Source organism: Sorex fumeus, unplaced genomic scaffold, assembly GCF_029834395.1.
Source record: "Sorex fumeus unplaced genomic scaffold, SorFum_2.1 ptg000002l, whole genome shotgun sequence".
Lineage (NCBI taxonomy): Eukaryota > Metazoa > Chordata > Mammalia > Eulipotyphla > Soricidae > Sorex > Sorex fumeus.
The window spans coordinates 76,903,908-76,928,401 of record NW_026606059.1 but is presented as its reverse complement, the minus strand read 5'-3'; the positions used below and the strand labels follow the sequence as shown (position 1 = coordinate 76,928,401).

The 24,494-nt window shown below is 46.1% G+C and overlaps 1 protein-coding gene across 1 annotated transcript in view; it reads right to left on the bottom strand.

Annotated features, from left to right (window-relative positions):
- Positions 1–24,494, bottom strand: part of DPYS (dihydropyrimidinase) — a 96,900-nt gene that overhangs the window by 24,299 nt on the left and 48,107 nt on the right. Inside the window, exon 7 of the mRNA XM_056110613.1 lies at positions 22,051–22,193. Within this exon, the coding sequence (XP_055966588.1) occupies positions 22,051–22,193 (143 nt within the window). The remainder of the gene's footprint in view (positions 1–22,050; positions 22,194–24,494) is intronic.

The window sequence follows — 24,494 nt, the reverse complement described above, 5'->3', positions numbered from 1 at the left end:
CTGGTTTGTGCATGCTTGTGTGGTTGCTTGAATTACTGAGGGTGTTTTTTGAATTCCTTCCTCTTTTCTCTTTTGTTGCCGCTATGACCAAAATTTGCACACACATCCCTGGATGTGGCACTTTCACATTTGCAGCTGGAGTGTGTGTGTGTGTGTGTGTGTGTGTGTGTGTGTGTGTGTGTGTTTGTGTGTGTCAGTTTGGGGTCAAACATCAGATTGGGTGATTACACACTCGGCTTTCGTGCTGACCAAGGTGAATCCCCTTCAGTGTGGCTCTTATACATGTGCTCGCCATTCTTAGTTGAGCCCCCCTGCACTCCCTAGTTATGATTATGATTATGGTGCTCACTGGGGGTTTCTGTGTGGTGCTCTCCCACATGCTCACCTAGAATTGCACTTCCTGGGTGGGAGAGATAGTACAGTGGAAAAGGCGCTTGCTTTATATGCAGCCAACCTGTGCTCAATCCCCAGCATTCCATACAGCCCCCTGAGCCCCGCCAGTAATCCCTGAGTAAGCCCTGAATGCCACTGGGTGTGGCCTCCAAACAAACAAGCAAAAGGGCTGCAGGGATAGCACAACGGGAAGGGCATTTGTCTTGCACATGGCCGACCCAGGTTTGATTCCCAGCATCCCATATGGTCCCCCGAGCACCACCAGGAGTAATTCCTGAGTACAGAGTCAGGAGTAACCCCTGTACATCACTGGGTGTGACAAAAAAAAAAAAAAACAAGCAAAACAGAATGGCATTTCCTGCTAAGGCATCACCTTTCAGTTGTGGTGTTTGCAAGGGGTCATGCCATCTTTTTGTAGTTCTCATATACACACCCAGTTGTGGTATGACCAGAAAATGCTCAGTATTGGGGATCAGAGAGAGCAGGATTGCCAGGATCGCACTCAGCACATGTGGGGTGCCGGGGACTCATACTCAAAACCACATATTTGTAGGGCAGGTGCTCTAAGCCACAGCACTATTCCTCCAGGCACTGAGTATGTGTTTATATGTTCAACTACCTCCAAAATTATGTTACGGTAAGATACTTCTCACTCAATTTTGAGTAGGATGCAGTGCATTCAGCTGGCACTGAGTAAATGTTTGGGTGGTGCATAAACAAAGCTGCAGTGGTCTTGAAGTGATTTCTGACTCCTCGACCTCATATGGCTTTCCATTTTTGGTGCATATGAATATCCCCCTACACAGTCTCCAGAGCTTCCTGATCCCCGCCCCACCCTCCACGCCCCCCAACACACACTGACTCCAAACCACCCTGCACACTCATCACCCTAACATATGATTCAATCAGAATTTTCTCTAGGATTGAAACTCTTAGAGCCTTGATAATGGAAGAGGAGGGGAAAAGGAAAGAAACTCAGAGGTATGCTGAGAGCTCCTAGACTAGCTGCCTTTGTCCAAAACTCAGGGCTGGGGGATAAAATGGGGATCTGACCCACAGAGGTCTTATAATGAAAAACTGGGAAAGTCCTAGGCCAACCAAGATGGGCAGGTTAGGTTCCCCCCACCTTCTGTCACCCAAACTCTGCAACAATGGCACCCCAGTAGGAATGCACCAGATTGGATGGGACATAACGCAGAAGCCAACGGACGTCAACTTAAAAACATTATCAGTTTCGTGAACCCTCAGACTAGAACTTAATGTCCCCATATAGCACTGTCCTCCCATTGTTCATCAATTTGCTCAAGTGGGCACCAGTAACGTCTCACAACAAATTGTGAGACTTGTTGTTACTGTGTTTGGCATACTGAATACATCACAGGAAGCTTGCCAGGCTTTGCCATGCGGGTGAGATACTCTCAGTAGCTTCCTGGGCTCTCTAAGAAGGGCAGAGGAATTGAACCTGGGTGGGCTGCATGCAAGGCAAACGCCCTACCCACTGTGCTATCGCTCCAGCCCCATGATGAGATACAATTTTCACACATTTTCTTCCATGGACATAATTTTTTTAATCACTCATTAGCCATCCCCATAGTAACAAGCAACATAAAATAAGTTATTGTGAACCTGCTAGTGGGGGCTGACTTTAGGGGTTAGAAAAATGGAGACAATGGTGGAGGGAAGGTGACAGTGGTGGTGAGATTGGGGATGGAATAGTAAGCACCTGTAACAAATCATTATGAACAACTTTGTAAACTATGGTGTTTAAATAAAAGTGGTGGGAGGAAGGAAATTCTTTTCTCATTACTCCATATACTTGACATGTAACATCATTTTCTACTGATTGGAGACACCTGTTAGGTAGCAGCAGAAAATCACTCAGAGACCCTGAGTAGCTGGTGTTGCATGAACAAGACTCATTTGGGCCCAAGAGATAGAAAAGAGGCCGGAGGGATAGTACAGTGGGTAGAGCACTTGCCTGCACACGGCTGACCCAGGTTCAATCCTCAGTACCACATATGGCCGCCCAGCCCCTGCCAGGAGTGATCCCTGAGCACAGCCGGGGGTGGCCCCAAAAACAAACATAAAAGAAAAGGCTAAGATTCTGACCTCACATGCAGTGGGCCCTGGCTCTATCCCGTCACTGCGTCACTTCCCCAAGCACTGCAAGGTCACTCCTGAACACAGAGCCAGGAGCTGGCCCACAAAATAAACAACAACAGGGAACTGGAGGGCTAGTACAAGGACAACAGTGCTTGGCTTGAATGCAGCTGAGCACAGTTGGATCCCCAGCACTGCCTATCATTCTGTGAGCCCTGCCATAAGTAACCCCTGAGCACAAAGCCAAGAGTAAGCCCTAAGCATGGACAGATATGCCTCCCCTGCCCCGCTCCTCCCAAATACCCCCCCCCCCCATACACACCAAGACAAACACAGATTACAGCCTTCCTCATGATGTGGAAGGAATTCAGCCCCCCCTTCCATACAGAACAAATGCGCTGGCGTTCCTCTTCCTAGCAGGCAAATTGCCTTCTTGTTATTCTGCCTCTCCAATCAGCTTTCCTCAAATGTCAGGTGGGAGAACAGAACTGGGAGCTGTTTCCTCTCCTTGGTAATGCCAAGGACGGAAGTGCTGTGGATGGGTGGAGGTGTGGGGGAGACAGGAAGAAATTATGATATTAGAAATGGAGAGAGACCACCTTTGTGTTTGCTTTTGGGCCACACCGGATGGCTCTATTCCCCCACCAGTGCGTGTGTGTGTGTTGTGTGTGTGTGTGTCTGTGTGTGTGGTGGTAGGGGGTGGGGAGGTCACAGCTGGCCATGCTTGGGGAACCTTGCAGTGTTGGGATGGAACCCGAGGCCTCCTGCATGCAGAGCATCACTCCAGCCCCTTGAGCTATAGCCCCCTCAAGTAGTTTTGGAGAGGCAATGCATTCGCAATAGAGAAAAATATAGAGAAGGTTGGGAGAAAAGGACTTGGCAGGCAAGGAACCAAGTCAAAGGAAGCTGCCCCAACTCACACGCTAAACAAACAAACAAAAACCTGCAAAAACAAAAACCCAGCTGGGAGTCCAGCTCTGGTCCGAGGAGCTGCCTGCCTGTGTGACCTCCCTGTGCAGAGCCCGAGGCCCTCGCTCCCAGAGTCAGGGCTGGAAGTGGGCAGAGTGGACCTACGGAAAATTTCCTGCAGACAGCAGAATCTCACACACAAAAACTGCTTATTGTGGATCCCTTTGCCTCCCAGCTATAGACAAACCATCAGTCCAAAGAAAGGCTTTGGGTCTCTGGGTAGATGTGTGTGTGTGTGTGTGTGTGTGTGTGTGTGTGTGTGTGTGTGTGTGTGTTAGACTAGTCCAAAGTGGGAGCCCTGCATTGAGCCAAAGAGGCAGAAGTCACCTTGAGTACAAATGGGGGAGCTTTCTGATTATTTGCTAAAATAAAAAGTTGGTTTCAGTGCTACAGAGTGATCAGAAGGTGAGGTGCTTGCTTGCATGCAGCTGAGACTTGTCTAATGCCTGCCACCCAATCACTGCTAGAGGTTCATAAGTCAGAGATTTCTCCGAAGTACATAGGTCAGAGGTCAGTTAGGTCAGAGGTCATTCCTGAGAACAGAGCCAGAAATATCCCCTGAGCAGCACCAGGTATGGTTCAAAATCACCCACCCCACCGCCCCACTCCCACCGCACACTCCCTCTCTGCAAAGAAGGAAGATTTCCTTTGAGTGATTTTTTTTTTTAAAGAAAAGGGGACAGTTGGCCAAATAAGACTAGGAAGCTCTGTGCTAGACTGTTGATGAGGACAATGTGTTAGAGTTCAGGGATGAGGCATGTGGTTAGAACAAGCAGATACAAACCCGTGTCTGGTGTCCCTTCAGGGGTCAGGAAACCATCTGGAGCCTGAGTTGTCTCAGGCCATTTCTCCCACTCACCCCGAATCCAGGCCAGGCCTGCTGCTGTGGCAGGGGCCTCACTCTGGCTGTGGGCAGGAAGGCCTGGGGTGTTAGGCTCATCTATAGCAATGGCTGGAGCAAAGGTCAGAGGCCCCAGCTCCTGCCAGCCATATGCCTCCCCGGGTGCCAAGTGGGCCTGTGGGGCAGGAGAGAGAGGGCAGCGGGTACAGTGTTTGCCTTGAATGCAGCTGGCCCTGGTTTGATCCCTGGCACTGTGGGGGTCCTCGAAGCACCACTAGTGGTTACTCCCAAGAACAGAGGCAGTAGAAGGCCCAGGCTCCCTCTGGGTATGGGCCCCGAGCCAAAAATAAAACAAAGCACAGGGCAAAAAACTAACATACGGTTTCTGGTGATTAAATGAACAGAAGTAGGACAGGAGAACAAGTAAGATGTGCCAACTGGAAGGTTTTTATGGGGAGTCGAGTTTTGGTTTTGGTTTTGGGGCCACACCAGCAGTACTCAGGGCTGACGCCTGGCTCTGCACTCAGGGATCACTCCTAGCAGGACTTGAGGGATTACATGGGGTGCCGGGGATAGAACCTGGGTCGAATACATGTGAGGCAAGCACGCTGCCCGCTGTTCTGTCGCTCCAGGCCACAATGGAATGCTTAATAACAAGAATCAAGATATGTTGCATGTTTTTCCAACGGGAAAAATGGGTAGTATTCCATGCCAAAGCAATCAGGGACTTGATGGGAAGCCTAGAGAAATTCTCACACAACTTCACTATGATATTATGTCCACAGTCCCTGGAGTGATGGAAGGTGGGAAACAAAGTGTCCCCCAGCAAATAGTATATCATCCATGATGCAATTCATAACATTGAATACTATACAGCAGTGAAAATTAAAAAAACAGGAGCCAGATAAACAGTATAACTGGTAGGACACTTGCCTTGCATACAACCAACCCAGGTTCCATCTCCTACACCCCATATGGCTCTCTGACTCCCCCCAGGAATGACCCCTGAGTGCAGAGCCAGGAGTGAGCCCCAAGCACTGTTGGGAGTGGGCCCAAACATTGAAATAAATCAATAAAATAACCCACATGCCTCAAGAAGGATAAATCCCACAAACAAAATACTGCGATGACTACAAGAAACATATAATGCAAGACAACACAGAATGGAACGTGCACATCATTATATATGGACTTTACAGGCTGATCTGGAGGGCTGAAAGCAGCAGGTGGCCCAGACGTCATGCCCTGGTGTGAGGCCCTGGGCTCCATCTCAACTCTGAAGGAGAATCATGATGCAGAAAAGTAACCCTGGAGCCAGAGCAGTACAGCAGGTAGGGCACTTGCATTGCATGTGGCCAACCCAGATTCAATCCCTGGCACCCCATATGGTCCCATGAGTCTGCCAGGAGTGACCCCTGAACATAGAGCTCAGAGTAAGCCCTGAGCACTGCCAGGTGTGGCCCCCAAGCTAAACAAAGAAAAAGAAAAGCAAGCCCAAGCAATAATCCGAGTCGTCTTCACAGCAGTATCACAGAAGCGCAACACAAGGTTTGGAATGAACTGAAACAAATGGGACAAAATACTAGAATCTCAAGCCATTGTTCACATCTCATTGTTCACACAAACAATGTGATTGCACTGTGCACCTAGCAAAATGTCATTAAAAAAATGCAAGTTTCTACCTTTTGTTATAGAACCAGGTTGGAATTAGCCTCCCACAGTTCCTGCTCTGGGGCAGAACCGTGATGGGTGCTGAGCTCCACATGTGGACCAGACATGGACACAGGTCAGAGAAGCTGTGGGGAAGCCCCTGGGATCCTGCTCAGTGCAGAGAGAATCAGGCTCAGGTGCTGATCCTATGCTGCGTGGTTCCCAGGAAGGCTACTGGGACCTCTAACCATCTTCTCTTTTTTTTTTTTTTTTTGGAGCGGGGCATGGGGGTGGGGGTGGGGGGTGGAGGGTTGGTCAGCCAGTGACATTCAGGGGTTACTCCTGCCTCTGCACTCAGGAATTACTCCTGGCAGTGCTTAGGGGACAATATGGGATGGCAGGGATCAAACCTGAGTTGGCTGTGTGCCCTACCCACTGTACTATCACTCTGGCCTTTCTAATCATCTTCAATATTGGTGCAAACAAATGGATGGATGGATGGATGGATGGATGGATGGATGGATGAGAGGGTGGGTGAAAGTTCCAGCCTAAGAAAGTGTAGCTGGATTATTCTGCTTGACTTTAATGCCAAACAGATTAAGAGCTAAAAGGGGTTAACTTTATTCTGTGGGTAGGGAACACAACTGGTTGTTCTCCTGTATCATTTCTGGGGGTCCTGAGGGACCAATGAGGTGCCAAGGATGGAAACCATGTTGACCATGCCAAAGGCAAGTGCCTTTCCCACTGTACTACCCCCCTGATGCAGGAGGAGGAGAGTTTTAAAGGGAGTAAAGATAAAAACATCCTTACAACTAGGGTCTTCTCCAAAGACCTAAACCCTTTGGTTGGGCAGAAAACTCCTGAAATTAATTGTACACAGATTAAAGACTGTGTTGAGCCCTTTTGAGTTGGAGATCCTTATTTGACCCTGAGATTCTTTTTTCCTCTTTCTTTTTGGTGAGAGGGGTGTGCTTGTTTGGGACACAACAGGCAGTGCTCAGGGCTGACTTATGACTCTGCTCAGGGATCATTCCTATCAGTGCCCACGAGATCATAGGTAATGCCAAGTATTAAACTGGAGCCAGCTCTGTGCCTGCACCTCAGTGCTACCTTTCCTGGTTTGAGCCCTTGGATCCTGAACCAGCGGTTCTGAAACAGACTTCTGAGCCTTCCAGAAGGCTTCAGGAGACTCAGATTTCTGGGCTCCATTGCAGGCTCTAAGGAGTTCTCATGGGGTGCCCGAGAATTTGCCTTGCTAGAAAATTCTGACCCTGACAGTGCAGGTCCAGGGACCATACTTTATGAACATTAAAAAAAAAAATGGAGGTGAGTCAGAGTAAGGTCACTGGGAGAAGGTCGCCTCGCCTGGACATCGCCAGCTTCCAAACAGACTCGGCCTAGGGCATCCTCTAAAGAGCAGGGTTGGGCATGTTTGTGCTGACTCTCTCCTAAGGCCCATGTACGAATAGGGGAGCATTCAGCATTCAGTTTCCAGATAGAAGGATGCTGGGCTCATCTCAGACACCAATGGATCTTTTGGTCCATATTTACACCATCCTCTATTCCCTCCATAACCAACTGCTCAGGTTTTTTTGTTTTGTTTTGTTTTGTTTTGTTTTTGGATGCTTGGACAGAATAGGAGCATTTGAGACCAAAAGCCTGAGATGTATTTTTATTGACAACAGACTACACACCTCTGGCTAAGGTCACGTCCAGGACCAGGCCTGGGGCTTACATTCGTGGCCGTGTCTGGACCACCTCTTTGTCAATCCCTTTTGGGAAGGCAGAAATGCCAAGTACAGTGGTTTATTCATAACAAACAATACAAAATGAATTATTTTGGTTCTTCTTTGAGACAGGGATTGGGTTTGGGATGGAAACATCCCAAATATGGTGGTGGGAAGGTGTCATGGTGGTGGGATTGATGTTTGAATAATAAATATAATCAAACATAGTGAACTACTTTATAAAAATAAAATAAAGAAATTCCAAGTATTCTCTTTCCTATTTTCTTTCTTTAAAAAAGAAAGAAAGAAACTCCAAAGCAAAACTCAAGAGCCAGAGAAAATAAAACTCAGCCCAACTGAAAACTTAAATCACATCCCTGTTCACTGGCCCAAGACGATTAGCATCTGATTATTCACTTATATAATCACGGGAGCTCTGAAATGGACCTGGCGTTCAGCTGTAAATAAGACCAGCAAAGGTCAAAGGCAGAAATTCTATCATCTGTCTGAGGGAGGAAGAAATAGACAGGGCTGGAGGATAGCTGCGTGGGGAGGGTGCTTGCCTTGTGTTCAGGTTGGATTCCATCCCCAGCATTCCTAAAGGTCCCCTGTGCACCATCAGGAGTGATCCCTGAGTGCAGAGCCAGAAGTTACCCCTGAGCATCATCAGGTGTGACACAAAAACAAAGAAACAAACAAAGCAAAAAGAACCAGAAAGCCATCTCCCCTTGGGTCTTTATTTTTTCTAAAATTCTCATGCTGAAAATAAAGCATAGCTTACTCTGGCAAAGGCCAATGATCAACGGGAGAGTAGAATCCTGTGATCTCTCCCCCAGCTGCCTCGCCTTCAGAGCTGGAGGGGGGAAATATATACAACTCTTACCCACCAGGAGTAATTCTGGGGTGCAGAGCCAGGAGCAACTTCTGATCACACAAATGTGTCCCAAAAAACCAATGAATAAAGAACTATGCAGCTCTCTGATGTGAAATTGCTGGAAATCATTTCTAGTTCACTTGAAAAGTTCAGTTGCATAAGAACAGGTTTAAATAAACAACTGGGAGTTAAATAGGGACTAAAATTTCACTCACCTGTAATCAGCAAAGCTAGGCTTTTCATGCCTTATCCAATCTTTTTTTTTTTTAAGGGAAATGCCTTCTAAAAAAATTCCATAAAGAATCTTAGGTGGTTCACGGTTCACTTGACCCATTTTATTGCAAATGACTTTTTAAAGGACTAGGCTGGGTGGGGGGCATATCTGAATTCTGGTTTCATCAGGTTCTGTCAGCCAAAAGAATCCACCAGAGCCTCTCAATTTAGTCATTCTTGGAGAAAGTCAGAGGTGGTGCGGTTAATGTAAGAGACAGAGCTCTTCAACAGACTAGAACTCTAGAAATTTTTAGACCTGTTTGAATAAAGGTGTTGCTGGAAAATTGCTAGTTTTCAGGGTCCATTCATTTGACAGAGCACCTACTGCACGTGGAGGGCTAGTGAACATCAGTTATACACCTAACATTTTATGCACAGGGTCTTAAATGATCACAAGGCTATGAAATAAACACCACCACCACTGCCACCATCATTATCATTATCATTATCATGATCATTTCCGTTTTACAGAAAAAAGAAACTAGAATATAGAAGACTATAGCGACATTCCCAAGACCGGAGCCAGCTATTAAGGGAGAAGCTAGAAATTTAACTTGTGTGTTTTTCTATAGCTTCTGCTTCTCTCCCACCCCGAGTTGTTCAGTTAGCAGAATGGATTTCGTGTGGGTGAGGGAAAGAAATGGTGCTTCACATCATCATCTCCCTGAAAACAGTGGTTCTCTCTCTGCCAACGGTAACTGCTATGTGCACGTAACCGCCACCAGCTAGGTGCTCACAGAGCCATACAAAGACATCAGCTGACCGGTCTTCAGTAGAGGCTCCCAGGCCAGATCACCTCAAGAAGGTCCCCAGGATGATGTGGTGAGAAGTCAAGGTGCAAACCACCTTCATTTCCAGTCAGGCACCCAAGGAGGCCTGGGGTCTCCCCTTCCTCCTGTACCTCCCACATGGACTCCTGTGTGTCCCCTCAGAGACAGAAGAAGAGATGAATACTGTTTCCTTGTATGTTTGTTTTATTTTGTTCGGGGGGGCACACCTGGCAATGGTCAGGACTTAGTCCTGGCTCTGTGCTCAAGAATCACTCCTGGCAGTGCTTGGGGGACCATATGGAATGCCAGGAATGGAACTCAGGTTGGCCATATGCAAGGTAAGTGTCCTGTCCACTGTACTATCTCCCCGGTCCCAATACAAACACTCTTAAAAACTGGAAACTAAAGGCATTGTCTTTGGGTGCCTAGAAGATAGCTGAGCACATGCTTGCATTTGGGGCATCCAGGTTTGATCTCTGGCACCGCAGAGTCCCTGCAAGAACTACCGGGTATAGCCCAAATATCTCCCAAGCACCACTTTGAAAAAATTAAGAGTCCCTGGGGTCTTTTATTAGAGAAATAAGAAAGTTTTGACACAGGAACGTGTGTGCACAGCAGTAACTGTGCTTTTGTGCATGTGTGTGTATATGTGTGTGTGCGTATGCGTGTGCAAATGCTCTTTTTGAGGAGAAGAGAGGTTTTACTGCCAAATCAGTGCACAGGACCTGGGGTGCACTCAGTGGGAGGGCGCTGCCTGGCACGTGTGAGGCCCAAGTTGGATCCACAAAAGCATCCACATGAAAGTACGATCCCCAACACTGCCGGGGTGCTCCCCAGCACACAGTAGAGTGAATCCAGGTACGCCCCAACCAGGTGTGTGATCACTGGGCACAACAAAGAGAAGGGAAAGGGGGGAAATAATGCTAGATTAGTCACATGATGCGCATGTGCAACTTCCAAGCAAGAGTCCTGCCGGGGACGAGGAGGGCCATAGTTCAAAGGGCAGAGTGCAAGCTGGGGGTCAATCTCTGGCCCTGCATGGTCCCCTAAGCGCAACCAGAAGTAACCCCCAAGCACTGAACCAGGAGCCGTCCCCGGCACCCCTGGTTTTCCCCTCTCCTCATTCCAAAGGAAACAGATAATGCTGGTAATACTGCGCTAAAACAAGCCACAATTAGTTCTATCTGCCAGAGAATTTCTCTTTGCTTATATGTCCCTGCACCCTTCAAGCCCTGAAGGATACGATGGTTCACTAGTGCTCTCTCTCTCTCTCTCTCTCTGTCTCTCTCTCTCTCACACACACACACACACACACACACACACACACACACACACACACACACAACTCCCAGAATCTGCAAGTCCAGAATCTGCAAGTCATTGCTCTTCACCACACAGAGAGCCAACTCCATGATATCTTCCATGAGAATGGGAAGGAAATGAAGCAGGGAAAACAGTGCGAGACTTTCCAGCATGGCGTGTTCAAGGTCAAAGTCGCTGCAATTGAGTTTAAATATGTGTACACACATTGACTGCAATAACTGTGAGCCAAAGACGCCAGCTCTGCTTACACGGCTCGGCTAGCACTGCTCGTGAAATATTCCAGAGCACAAGATGGGAGTAGTGAGTGTGAGTGTTTGTGTGAGAGTGTGTGTGTGTGCATGTGTGTAAGTGCATGTGTGTGTGCATTGAGTGCGTGCATGTGTGTGAATGAACGTGAGTGCATGCATGTGTGTGTGCACGTGTGTGTGAGTGCATGTGTGTGTGAGTCCGTGTGTGTGTGTTTGAGTACCTGTGTGTGAGTGCATGTGTGTGTGAGTGCATGTATGTGTGTGAGTCTGTGTGTGTGTGCGTGTGATTCTGAGGGCTCTCCTGAGCTCATAAATACTGCAAAGGCTGGTTACCATAGTAACTAAGTGCTGTTTAATGAACAGCAAAGAACCGAAGCTTGTGGGAAGCTGTTCAATCACCAAAACAGGAGTCGCTGTGCTGCTCTGGGCTGGGAGTCTGTGTGTTCACCTCCCCCCCCACCCCCCGTAGGAGATTTTTAACAAGTTGGCCAGTTTGATCAGCTCTGTCTACATGGTGGGAACGCCACAGGCTCCTGTCTTGACTCTGCAGGAAAACCCTTCTCCTACTCTCTCAGTCCTGATGTTCAGTACCAACATGGTACTGAGAGAGAGAGAGAGAGAGAGAGAGAGAGAGAGAGAGAGAGCAATGGGCCCCGTGCAGAGGGAATGTGCATCCTTACATTTGAAGCTGTGGCCCAAGCCATGAACTGTTGGGATGTTCCTGGCTAGGGGCTGCGTTCTTCAAGCCTCCGAGCTGAATGCAGCAGCATCTTTACTTCCAAATAAATGGAGAATGTGGGTTGTTTGTATTGTGCCACCACACGAAAGAGCTACTGCAGCTGTTTTTGCAGGAACTTTTTACAGGCTAGTGACATCTTGGGTAATCTTTCATCTCCGTATCCCCAAACCGTGTCTGCAGAGTAGCATCTTTCTCTCCCCCTTATTGCAGCATGTGTCCAATTACTCACCCTGACTCTGTATAAGTGTATGGAAAGGGGGGCCAGACATGGGGCTGGGGGAAGGAGAGAGAGAGAGAGAGAGAGAGAGAGAGAGAGAGAGAGATTCGTGGCTGCACTGTCTTCCTGTTCTCTGAACTTCGGTAGCTTTAACTGAGTTCCTCTTTAAGGCGATGGCTTGTGTGCAAGCTCTCTACCTTGGACACTCCTTTCATGAGAACAGCGACAACCAAAAGAAAACGTTCATGCACCATGAAGCCCCAAACCAGCAGCAAAAGCGCCCCTTCTCCAGAGGCTGCTTCTTGCATAACCAGCAACCAGCACGGTCTCACTGGGGCCGTCCCGGCGCAATGCGGGCTGTGGGCGCCCCCTACAGGATTCAAGGTGAAGTGCAGGTGGCCCGCGGGACCACGGGTTTTCCTTTAAAAACCTTTCAAGGGAATTTCAAAGGGAGCTTTGGGCTGACCTCTCCTGGAATGGTCGTGCAGAAATCTCTGTCACATGCCAGCCTCCGCTAATATCTAAGTTAGGTAGATTAAAAATAGAAGGGAGTGGTTTTCAAGAAGAAGAATTAACCGTTAGATCCATTCATTTCATTAAACACTGCTCCTCTTCTAATGCACGAGCTCTACTTAAAACTGCCTCCCTGGGCCGGAAGAGACTGCACCCAGGGGAAGGTGTTCATCGGACCTGAGCTCTATGCCCGCACCGCATAGGATTCCCCAAGCACCATCGGGATGCCTGAGCAGAGTTGGGAGTAAAACCTGAGCACCGTGGGGCATGGACCCCAAGCCCCCAAATAACAACGTTTTTAAAATAATAATAATAATAATAATAAGTAAAACTGGGGCCGGAGCGATAGTGCAGCAGGTAGGGCGTTTGCCTTGCACGCGGTGGACCAGGGGTCAATCCCTGGCATCCCAGATGGTCCCTCAAGCAACGCCAGGAGTAATTCCTGAGTGCAGCGACAGGAGTTATCCCTGAGCATCACTAGGTGCGAGCTTAAAAGACAAAGTAATAATAACAACAATAATAATAATAATAATATAATGAGCGATAGCACAGCGGTAGGGCGTTTGCCTTACAAGCGGCCAACATGGCCAACCCGAGTTCAATTCCTCCGCCCCTCTCGGAGAGCCTGGCAAGCTCCCCGTGGCGTATTCGAGATGCCAAACACAGTAACAATGAGTCTCATGACGGAGACGCTACTGGGCCCGCTCGAGCAAATCGATGAACAACGGGAGGACCGTGACCGTGACTGAATAATAATAATAAAACTGTCAGCTCAGTGGGTACTCACATGGTTTGCATGTGTGAAGCTCTGGGTTCGATCCCTGGCACTAAAAAAAGAAGGTGCAAAGTGGCATTGCCTGTCTGTATGAAAATGGACACTGGAGAAAGGCCGCTCAGGTACCCACACCTTCTGCTCCCTCCAGGACCCTTCTTGACCCCCTTCAATTCCTTGCTTCCTCCTACCCCCTCCCACCCACACCTGGTTTTATTTATTGAATTTAAAACTTAATTAGGAACCAAAATGTGTTAAATAGTAAAATATCTTTCTATGCCATGGAAATGAATGACCTCCAAGGTTTTACAAGAATTTTCCTTTAAGGAGAGAGAGAAAGAGAGAGAGGGGAGCGAAGAGGGAGGGACAGGGAGGGAAGGGGGAGAGAGAGAAAGAGAGAAAGAGAGAGGGGGGGGGTAAAGTGCCTGCCATAGAGTCACAGAGGCAGGCTGGAGGCAGTGGGGTGGCGGGAGGAAAACTAGGGTCATTGGTGGTGGGAAATGGACACTGGTGGAGGGATGGCTGTTGAATCATTGTATGAAACTTGATCATGAACAACTATGTAACTATGTATCTCATTGTGACTCAATAAAAATAAAAAAAATTAAAAATTATTCTTCAAGGCTAAAGTTTTGAAAAATGTAAACATGCTTTGGGAATTATTGAGGTATCTTGGTTTGAGCAATGGGACGTGTGACTATTCATTTGTTTTTTGTGGTGCCAGGACCTCCCAGTCAAGGCAATTGCCCATTCACTGGGCTACAGCCCCTACAAGCAGGGGTTCCAGACAGCTCTCCTCACCCACGATTATGAAGGAAATGTACTTTTAAAAAAAATTGAACCACCATGAGCTACAGTTACAAAGCTTTCATGTTTGAGTTTCAGTCGTACAATGATTGAACACCCATCCCTCCATCAGTGCACATTTTCCACACCAATGTTCCCAGTATCCCTCCCACCCCTCCCTCTGCCTCTATGGCAGACAGGAAATGTACTTTTTTAAAGATATTTATGGACCGGGGCAATAGTACAGCAGGGAATGTATTTGCCTTGCATGCAGCCTACCTGGGTTTGATCCCCAGCATCCCATGTGGTCTCCCGAGCACTGCCAAAAGTAATTCCTGAGTGCAGAGCCAGGAGTAACCCCTGAGCATTGCTGGGTCTGACCCAGAAAGCTAATAATAATGATAATAATAATAATAATAATTTTTGAAAAATAAAGAGATTTACAATGAGAAACTGGAAAGTTTACTTATTTGGGAAACTTCACTATTTTAAAAATTAGCCTTTGAAAGTTAAGGAATATGAAGGTGGTAGAAATGCATGGTAGCACTGTAACACTGTCCTCCCATTGTTCATCAATTTGCTGGAGCAGGCCCAGTAACGCCTCCATTTTGAGACTAGTTGTTACTGTGTTTGGAATATTGAATATATGGCATATTGAATATATATATATACTGTGTTTGGCATATTGAATACATCATGGGTAGCTTTCCAGGCTTTGCCGTGCGGGCGAGATACTCTCGGTAGCTTGCCGGGCTCTCTGAGAGGGGCGGAGTAATTGAACCTGGCTCGGCCAGGTCGGCCGCGCAAGGCAAAGACCCTACCGCTGTGCTATCGCTCCAGCCCAGAAATGCATGGTATAAGAAATTAAAGAGGATGGAGAAGAGACAGAACAGTGGGTAGAACAGTTCCTTTGCATGTACCCAACCTCAGGTTCCCCCCGCCCCCAACCTCCAGGCAGCATCTATGGTCTCCTGAACATTGCCAGCTGTGATCTCTGAGCACAGGGCCAGGAATAAGTCCACAACTAGGTGTGGCCCCCAAACAAACAAAGAAACTTGCATGGTTAGAGTTCAAGTATGTTTTTAGCTTTCTCCAAAGTCAACAACTTGCCTGATCTACCTCCATTTGATCGTAGGACGAGATGCTTCATTTCCTCTCCTCTTTATGGGACATTTTGCCGAGGACTGTGTTAAGGCAAGAACTGAGAAGGATCTTTCCTTCATGCTATCATTTCTTTTTTTGCTTATTTTTTTTGGGGGGGGGGTGTTGAGTCCATACCTGGTGATGCTCAGGGATTACTCCTGACTCAGCACTCAGGAATTACTCCTGGTGGTGCTTCGAGACATTATAAGATGCTTGGGGTCCAACCTGAGTTGACTGCATGCAAGGCAAACGCTCTACCCACTGTACTATCACTCTGGCCACCTCATGCAATCATTTCTGCTACTCATGTGGTATTTGTTATAGGTGTCATGCCCTGCAGAGCTGGATGTCCTGAGGGCTATGCAGTGCTGGGGACCGAGCTCAGGGTCTCACGAATGCAGGGCATAGATTCTACAAATTGTGCTTCCACACTCATGACAGGGACATACTTTTGAAAACCAACAACCTAAATGAGGGACTGGAAGACAGTCCAAAGGACTGCAGCACAAGCTTTGCATCCAGGAGGTGCAGTTTCCATCGGCAGCACCTCATGGTTCCCCCCACCACCATCACCACCACTACACACACACACACACACACACACACACACACACACACACACGCACACACACACGCACATACACACACACGGCACTATGGGAACTGACCCCCACCGCCCTCCCCCAGCACCACGGTGGGAGTGAGCAGCCCTGAGCACTGCTGGGTGAGGGCTCAAACAAAAACAAAAAAAGAAAAGAGTGAAATTAAAACTGGAGGCTGAGAGATAGGAAAGGGGTTAAGGTACCTGCCTTGCATCTGGCAGCCCTGGATGAATCTCCAGCACCGTGTGTTCTCCCCAGCACCGCCAGGGGTCACTCCTGAGCACAGAGCTAGAAATAGTCAAATAAGAGGACTTAAAATGCAGTAGCATGCTTGCCTCGCCCAGAACCTCTTCTGGGTTTGACCCCTGGCGTCATTACACACACACACACACACACACACACAGTCGTGAGACCTGAAGAAGGTGAAGGTGGAAAAAAGGAGAATGCCCTTGAGGCAACTGGTGCGTGGGGTGCAGTTAGCATCAGACCCCAGTTGCAAGGAGGCAGGCAGGCTGGTACCAGGGCAGGATGCCTGTGGACAATGGGCATCTGTAGATGATGTCCAGACAGTTGGAGAAAGCTAAAAATATTTTCACACCGCAGAAAGGTCCTCACTGAGGTCATTGGCATAAATTTTGGTCAGGAGCTGCTAGCACAGAGGAACAATGTTCTGGGAAGAACCCTCCCCGAATAGAGGAAGCAGCTCTCTAATGGGCCTCGATAAGGAATCCACACTGAGTTTCTGCAAAATCCTTTCTCAATAGGGCCTCTGCTGAGAGCACTTCCTCCTCATTCAACAATCCCGCCAGCTTCATTATTCTGTGAAGCTCCCCCTGCCCAGGCAACTGCCCTGTGGCTCTGTTTCCCACATTCTGCAATTTCCACATTGAAGAAGATGAATAATGATAGTGCAAAAAATTCGGGTGATGGCTTCGAGAAAATTCTTAAATTAAAGGGTTGGAGAAGCAAGATAGAGAATAAGTCAGAGAGATCCAAAGGGGGCTAGAGAGTTTAAATATACGCTGCCAAATGATCAGACTATTTCTCCATTTTTCCAAAGAATGTGGTGCGGGTGGGGGGGTTAGAGGGAGGTGGTGGGAATGAGAGAGAGAGAGAGAGAGAGAGAGAGAGAGAGAGCACAAAAACGCAAAAACGGTCTCCGGGTTCTTTTTAAAAAAGGAATCTGAAAGTCAGGGGAATAGAACAGCAGATTTTCTCGGCCTCCCAGCCCCAAGAGAAGTGAAAATGTACTGTGAAGAATGTACTGTGAAGAATGAAGCTTGTGATGCTATGTAATAAAGATAGTTATAAAATAGCCACACTAGGGGCTGAGGTGAGAGTTCAAACAGTTGGAGCACCAGGCTGACAGGCAAAGGTCTCCTGGCTTCCAACTCCAGCATCACGTGGCCTCTGGAGCAACTGCAGATAGCCCGGGGGGGGGGGGGGGCAGCACCCCCAAAGAAATTAAATATTTGCAAAATTTTCACAGTAATGTACATCTTGTCTTTGCAATCACACTTTCTTTAGTTCACAAAGCATTTCGTCTCTCTTCCTTTCTCACAAACACTTTGATAAGGGAATCTCTTAATGATTCATACTCAGTGTGAGAGGATTTGGGACCAAAGTTGACCTGCTAAGAACCCACAGAACTGTGTTGAGCAAGCTGAAATTGGGTCCTGGCCCCTAGTTTCAGGATGCTTGGTCCTGAGACTGTCAACAGAAGCCTTAAGTGCCAACCATTCAACGGCAGTATCTACCTATATTCCCAAGACACATCAATGAAAATGTGAACATTTAATTTTCCATTATCACTGTTGTAAAGCAATGAACTGATGAAAGGAAAGAGAAGCGTCGATCACACAGAAACTTTCAAGTGTGACCTTAAGTTAGCTATTCTTAGACTCACTGTATCACTGTATCACTGTCCTCCCATTGTTCATCGATTTTCTCAAGCAGGCCCAGTAACGTCTCCATCTTGAGACTTTATTCTTAGACTCAAAATGAAGGAAATTAAGCAGGTAGTATATAGATCATTTTAAAACACACACACACACACACACACACACATACACACAAAACCTAAACTAAACATCTGCCTCCTCCTGTACTATTCTGAAGCAAGAAGCCACTGAGGAGTATAAGGACAGAACAATGTGAGAGCCACCAGTAGCTGAAATGTGTGAGAATGTGGTCTAAATTTACACAGTTGAAAAACATGACTCAAAGGGACCTCATCACAGCCTATAAATACCCCACAGCCGCCACGTGTGGTAATGGAGCACGGGAGTTATCAGTGACCTGAGGTTCGGGGCAGCCCTCTCTGTCCAGGTGTCCGGCGCTACCTTAGTCCTGAGCTGGCATGTCCTTGGAAACCAACACTGCCATGAAGCGGGCCCAGACACCACAGGAGACACCAGGCAGGGGGGTCCAAGTGGAAATGGCCTCACACATCAGTAGATTCAGAATGGATCTGGGGAAATGCTCAAAGGACTGCGCACCCGCTCGGCATGGCTGGGGGCTCAGGTTCCAGCCCTGGCACCTCTTGCTACTCCAAGCACGGAGCCACATTGGCCCTGAGCAGCCTGGCTGTGGATGCAAATGCAAGAAAACCAACGACAAATTGGTTAGAACGGACAGTTCCCTCAGCCAACGGACCTCAATGCATCCCACAGCTTTCTTTTCTGTTTGCTTTTGCGGGGGTGGGGGGCCCTAAGTGGGTTCAAGGGACCCAGGGAGATTCTCAGCCATCCATGCTGGCTGTTCCTCTCAAGGACCCCAATTGCAGCTTGGTCCTGCAGTACTGGGGAATCCCTGGGCCATTTCTGGACTGCTTTAAGGCTGCCAGGGACACATCAGGGGACTTTGTAGTGTCAGGGATTGATCCAGAATTGGTGGTATGCCAGAAATGTAGACTCTTCCCTGTACTAACTCCCAGCTCACCTCTCCTTCACATTAATCAGCATAAAACAAGTCCAAAGCAGTTTTCACTAACAGATCACTTGAGAGGAAGAATATGAATATAAATTCTGAAGTATCCTATAACCCGTGCTTTGTGGCACTTTCACGAAAGATACTCCACAAAAAAAAAACCATAGCTTCTGAATTCAGGCTCCCCTCTCAAGGCTACCCCAATTTTCTCATCACTGTTGATGGAGCATCTTTGTCTTAACTGATAAGTTATCTTTCAGGTATCAAAGCATTTTAAAAAACCAGAGGACCAGAGAGATAGTATGGCAGGTCAGGGACTTGCCTTGCATGCAGACAATCCCTGTTCAATCTCTGACACCAGATACAGTTCCTTGACCACGAGGAGTGACCTCTGAGCACAGAGCCAGAGTGAGTTCTGAGCACTGTCAGGTGCAGCCCCCAAAACAATTATAAACGTCAAAAAAAAAAAAAAAACCACTGAAAGCTGCAAATAGATCAATCACGATTCATTATAATCCTCAGGATGGTTCTCCCAGATACTGATACTTCCAAAAGATGATTTTCCACAGAGGTTTCTGATCATTTTTACATTTTGAAATTATCTAGGTTTTCTGATGAAGTCTATGATCTCCATAAACCACCCACTATTCCAAAAGACCTTGCTGGTCCCAGGACTAGGGCAACTGAAAGTGTTTGCAGCAGAGATGACCTTGGGTAGGTCCCTGCTGGACCTACAATAGCCCTATGGAGTGAAAGTTAATATATCAGTGGCTGGAGTGATAGTACAGGGGATAGGGCACTTGCTTTTCATGTGATCAACTTGGGTTCGATCCCTTGCATCCCGTATGGTCTCCCAAGCACTACCAGGATGACTCCTGAGCAAAGAGTTGGGACTAAGCCCTGAGTATTGCTGTGTGTGGTGGCCCCCAAACAAAACGAAACAAACAAGAAAACAGTATTTGTCTCTACTACTCCTGTCTCTAAGGGGGGGGGGGAGAGAGTTAGTTCAGGAGAGTTCAGAGGTTAAGGCACTTGCCTTGCATGAGGCCAATCTCAGTTTAATCCCCAGCACTACATATGGTCCTCCTGAATACTGTCAGGAATAGTCCCTGAGCAGAGTCAGGAGTAAACCCTGAGCACAGCTGGATGAGGCCGAATCCCCTCATTCCTCAAAAAAAAAAAAAAAAAAAAAAAAAAAAAAAAAAAAAAAAACAACAACAACGTAAGTATCAGGACCTCTGGCATGCTAGATACACAGAGCACATTTAATTCATCCACAGACCTCAAATCCAATCCATTGATCATTGCTTGCCGTGGTCTTTTCAAGGGATGATGCTTCTTTGGGGATGGGTCTTATGGTCTTGCTCAAGAGGATTGTCAGAGATTATTCCAGGCTCTGTGTTCAGGGATCAATCCTGGCAGTACTCAGGGAACCATGTGCGGTGCCAAGACCATCGTTCCCAGCAAGGCAAACACGACTGTACTGTCTCTCCAATCTCACCAAGAGTGTTTTTAGTTTCAAAAAGAATCTGCCCCAGCTGATTTTCCTTTCACCATTTCTTCTGTAAGGAGAGTTGTTGAGATCATCTCATGGTCAGATACTTACTCCTTGGAAAAGGGAGATCTTGGTTCCGTCCAAATTAGGACTCTGAGTCATTCCACATTAATATCCTAGGACATGGAAGTGAGTTTGATGCCCCAAGCACTGTCCACTGCACTTGATAGATTCTAAACTGAGGAGGGTACAGGGAGGGGATTTTCCAACAAGAACCATCAACGACATGGGGGACTTCAGAACCAAGTGCCATACTGAAGATGATAAGCATTTTAGGAGAACATCTGGTGCTTGCTTTTCAGCTCAGCATGTGTAGACCGCTGCTTCTCCAACGGTCTTTGTTTGTTTGCTCGGTTTTCATGAGAGAGGCAGAGACTAGGAGTGTTGAATTAAAACTGGAACTTGTCAATAGTTGTAAGCTTGCCACAAGTGTGAGGAGGGCAGTTAAGATAGAGAAGAGACCAGTATGACAATAATAGTTATAAATTATCACTCTGGATAGGAACTGAGTATTAAGAGGAGGTAAAGGGAAATATATGAAAACCTTCCAGTATCTGTATTGCACACCATAATGAAGAAGAAGAAGAAGAAGAAGAAGAAGAAGAAGAAGAAGAAGAAGAAGAAGAAGAAGAAGAAGAAGAGGAGGAGGAGGAGGAGGAGGAGGAGGAGGAGGAGGAGGAGGAGGAAGAAGAAGAGGAGGAAGAGGAGGAGGAGGAGGAGGAAGAAGAGGAAGAAGAAGAAGAAAGAAGGAGAAGAAGAAGAAGAAGAAGATTATAATTGTGTATCACTGTGGTTCCATTAAAAATATAAATACAAATTTAAAAAATAAAACTGGGTCTTTGTGACAATACCAGCCAAAGGAATCATAGCTTTTTGCACACTGAAAGAACAAAAGCTCAGTAGACTGAGAACAAATACAGTGAATGTGAAGGTTCCAGCATCAAGCCATTGGCATTCATACATATATACATGCACACATACAGCATGTGATGTTTCTCCAATACATCTGAAAAGTTCATAAAGGAAAAAAAATCAGGATGCGGGTGCCCATCTTTTTTGTTAATATTCTGTAAAGATAAATGAGCAAACTTCTGTCTCTATTGAACACCTTCCTGATTTGGTGGAATTTGCCAGGCCTGCAATATTCACATAGAATTATGGAAATTGGGAGCAAAACGCTAGACTCCTGTGGGAATGATAGGTTCAAGATGAACTCAACTGGAAAACGTGGCTGACTTAAAGTGACATTCTTTGTGCTGGAAATTTTTCCCTTGGAAAGCTTTTAAAGGGCTATAATTGTGTTTTCAATTCAGCCCTTTTCAAATGAAGCTTTTTCTTTCCTCCATTACTCTGTATCGTCCATCCACGTGAATGCAGGCGTTTGCCAAACACCAAAGTGGTAGGTTCATATTCTCTTTGTATAATACTCAAGAAATGGAACATAACACAACTTTTACACCCTCCGTGCCAAGAAAAGGGAATGTTTGTACATCAAAACATTTATCTTGTGCACAGTCTCAAAATACCTGAGCATTTCTACATAAATCACCAGATAAGAAACAGCTGATTAAGAACAGTGAAGAATTTCTTTGCAAGTTGGTGCTTTTTCTCAAGAACTCAGACTTACCTTGTGGCTTCTGGGTCCCAAATCACTATGTCAGCATCTGATCCTACAGCTATTCTTCCTTTTCTTGGATAGAGATTAAAGACTTTAGCTGCATTTGTGCTGGTAACGGCCACAAATCGGTTTTCATCCATTTTACCACTATGCTGTAAAACAATTCAAGGAAGAAAATGTCTTTGCTCTTATGATCAAATATTTATTTTTTCAGTACTAATGAGTAGACATGTAAGACTTGTATCTCTTATAACTAAATAGAACTAACTGTGTCTAATTCTGTAGTGTGGAGTCTACATACATCTGTGGACAGTGATAAATCTTAACATAAAAATAATGATGGAGATGAAGAAGTAATATATGAAAGTCTGAAGACAACTTTCCAAACAACCATTAGTTGAAAGAGGCTGGAGCAATAGTATAGTGGGTGAGGCGTTTATTTACCTTGCACACAGCCAGCCCATATTTGATGTTTCAGACCTAAACCCTGCCAGGAGTAAACCCTGAATGCAGAGCAAGGAGTAAGTTCTGAACACTGCCAAGGATGGCCCCCAAACTCCTCCAAAATTGGAAGTAAAATAAAATTATTCTCCATTAATTTTACCCATTCTTCCCAGCATCACTAAATGTTGGCAGTGGTATTTTCCAGTCCTTTTTTTTTTTTAACGAAGGAGTACTGTTATTTATTCAGCCATTGATTAAGCTGATTAGAATGGACATGAACTCCACTCCATTCTTTTTTAAAAGTTAAAACCACTCTTTAGAGAGAACAAAAGGGAATGCCCTGCCACAGAGGCAGGGTGGGATGGGATGGAAGGGGGGGTTGGAAGGGTGGGAGGGATACTGGGATCAGTGGTAGTGGAGAATGGGCACTGGTGGAGGGATGGGTGTTTGATCATTGTATAACTGAAACCCAAGCTCAAAAATTTGTAAGTCTACAACTGTACCTCATGGTGTTTCACTAATAAAATTTTTTTTAAAAAGTAAAAGAAAAAAAACCCACTGTTTACTCTATGATACAGCTGATTTACTGCAGAGCAAGATTTATGAGATGTTTATAGAGGTGTTAGACAAAATATAAAGTGAAGATATGCCTTTAAATTAGGTGACGGTGTTATCTGAAAGAAGAAAAAAATCTCAAAGAGTTTCATTTTGTACTATTTCAGTTAACATAAAACAAGCACCACCATCAGTGAATTGTCAGTGACCACAATTTGGACGACTTGAGAGGGCTGGATCCCTCTAACAGGGTGTCTAATCTTTGTGGAGTTTTGCCTTACGTGCATTGATTTGATTAGCATGCCCTTAAGGCTGCTGAATTATCAAAGAGTATCTGTCTCAACCAATGATTAAGACCAATATCCTGAAAGCAATATTTCCCCTAAGTCAATTACCTTAATGTCCTAGAAAGTAACATATTTCCTATATGTGATGAAAAAATATCCAATCTCTTGAAAGCCATTTATATCCTTGGGAACTGTGATGGATGATGAAAACCTACTGTAGTGAAGATTCTTTGGGTAATAATACAAGTGCCAAGAGATGAGATAATTACAGCTAAGGTCAAGGAAAGAGAGTGAAGAAGAACAGACTTTGGGGTTAGAGAGGAATGAGGAAGATTCTTGGATGAGAGCTGAGAATTTAAGTGGCATCCTATAAGTAATGAGGCTGAGGAAGCCACAAAGTGCTTCCAAATAGACACAGACCCCAAGCCGGAGTGTAGACAGGAATGTGGACATGTAGAGAGATTCCAGAAGTGAAATTGATGAGACCTGGTATGCGGCCAGAGCTAGAAGTGAGCTACAGTTTGTGAAGGTGACTGAGTTGTGAGAGGTGGGTCAGGCAATGTCTAAGGGGGAGTTTCTAGGAGAGACGAGAGAATAGCAGGGCAGCAGGACACTGGGCCACTGGCTGGACATCCTACCCTAGGAACAGTGAGTCCTCTGATACTTCTCCATCTTCAAGGGAAAACTCATAAATCATAAACATGTTTGAAATTTCTTTTTTCCCCCAGTCTTAGGATTAGAATTTAGGTGACCTCACCCAGAAGATTTAAAAAATAACCAAGCCTTCTACAAAGATTTCATGAAAAGTTTGAATATGCTAAAATTCTTTTGGGCATTTTTTGTTTGTTTGTTTTGGGTCACACTTGGTGATGCTCAAGTGTTACTCCTGGCTCTACATTCAGGAATTAGTCCTGACAGTGCTCAGGGGACCATATAGGATGCCAGGGATTGAACCCAGGTCAGCCGCATGCAAAGCAAATGCCCTACCTATTGTGCTATGACTCCAGCCCCTTGAGCATTTTTTATTATTTCAAATATTTATATTTATGAGACATAATAACTAGATTTCAGGAACATAGAAACCATGATTGATAGTTGAACTACCATTAAACAACAAACATTTTTAATATTTCAAGAGTAACCTTCTTAACACACAGTCCAAATTCA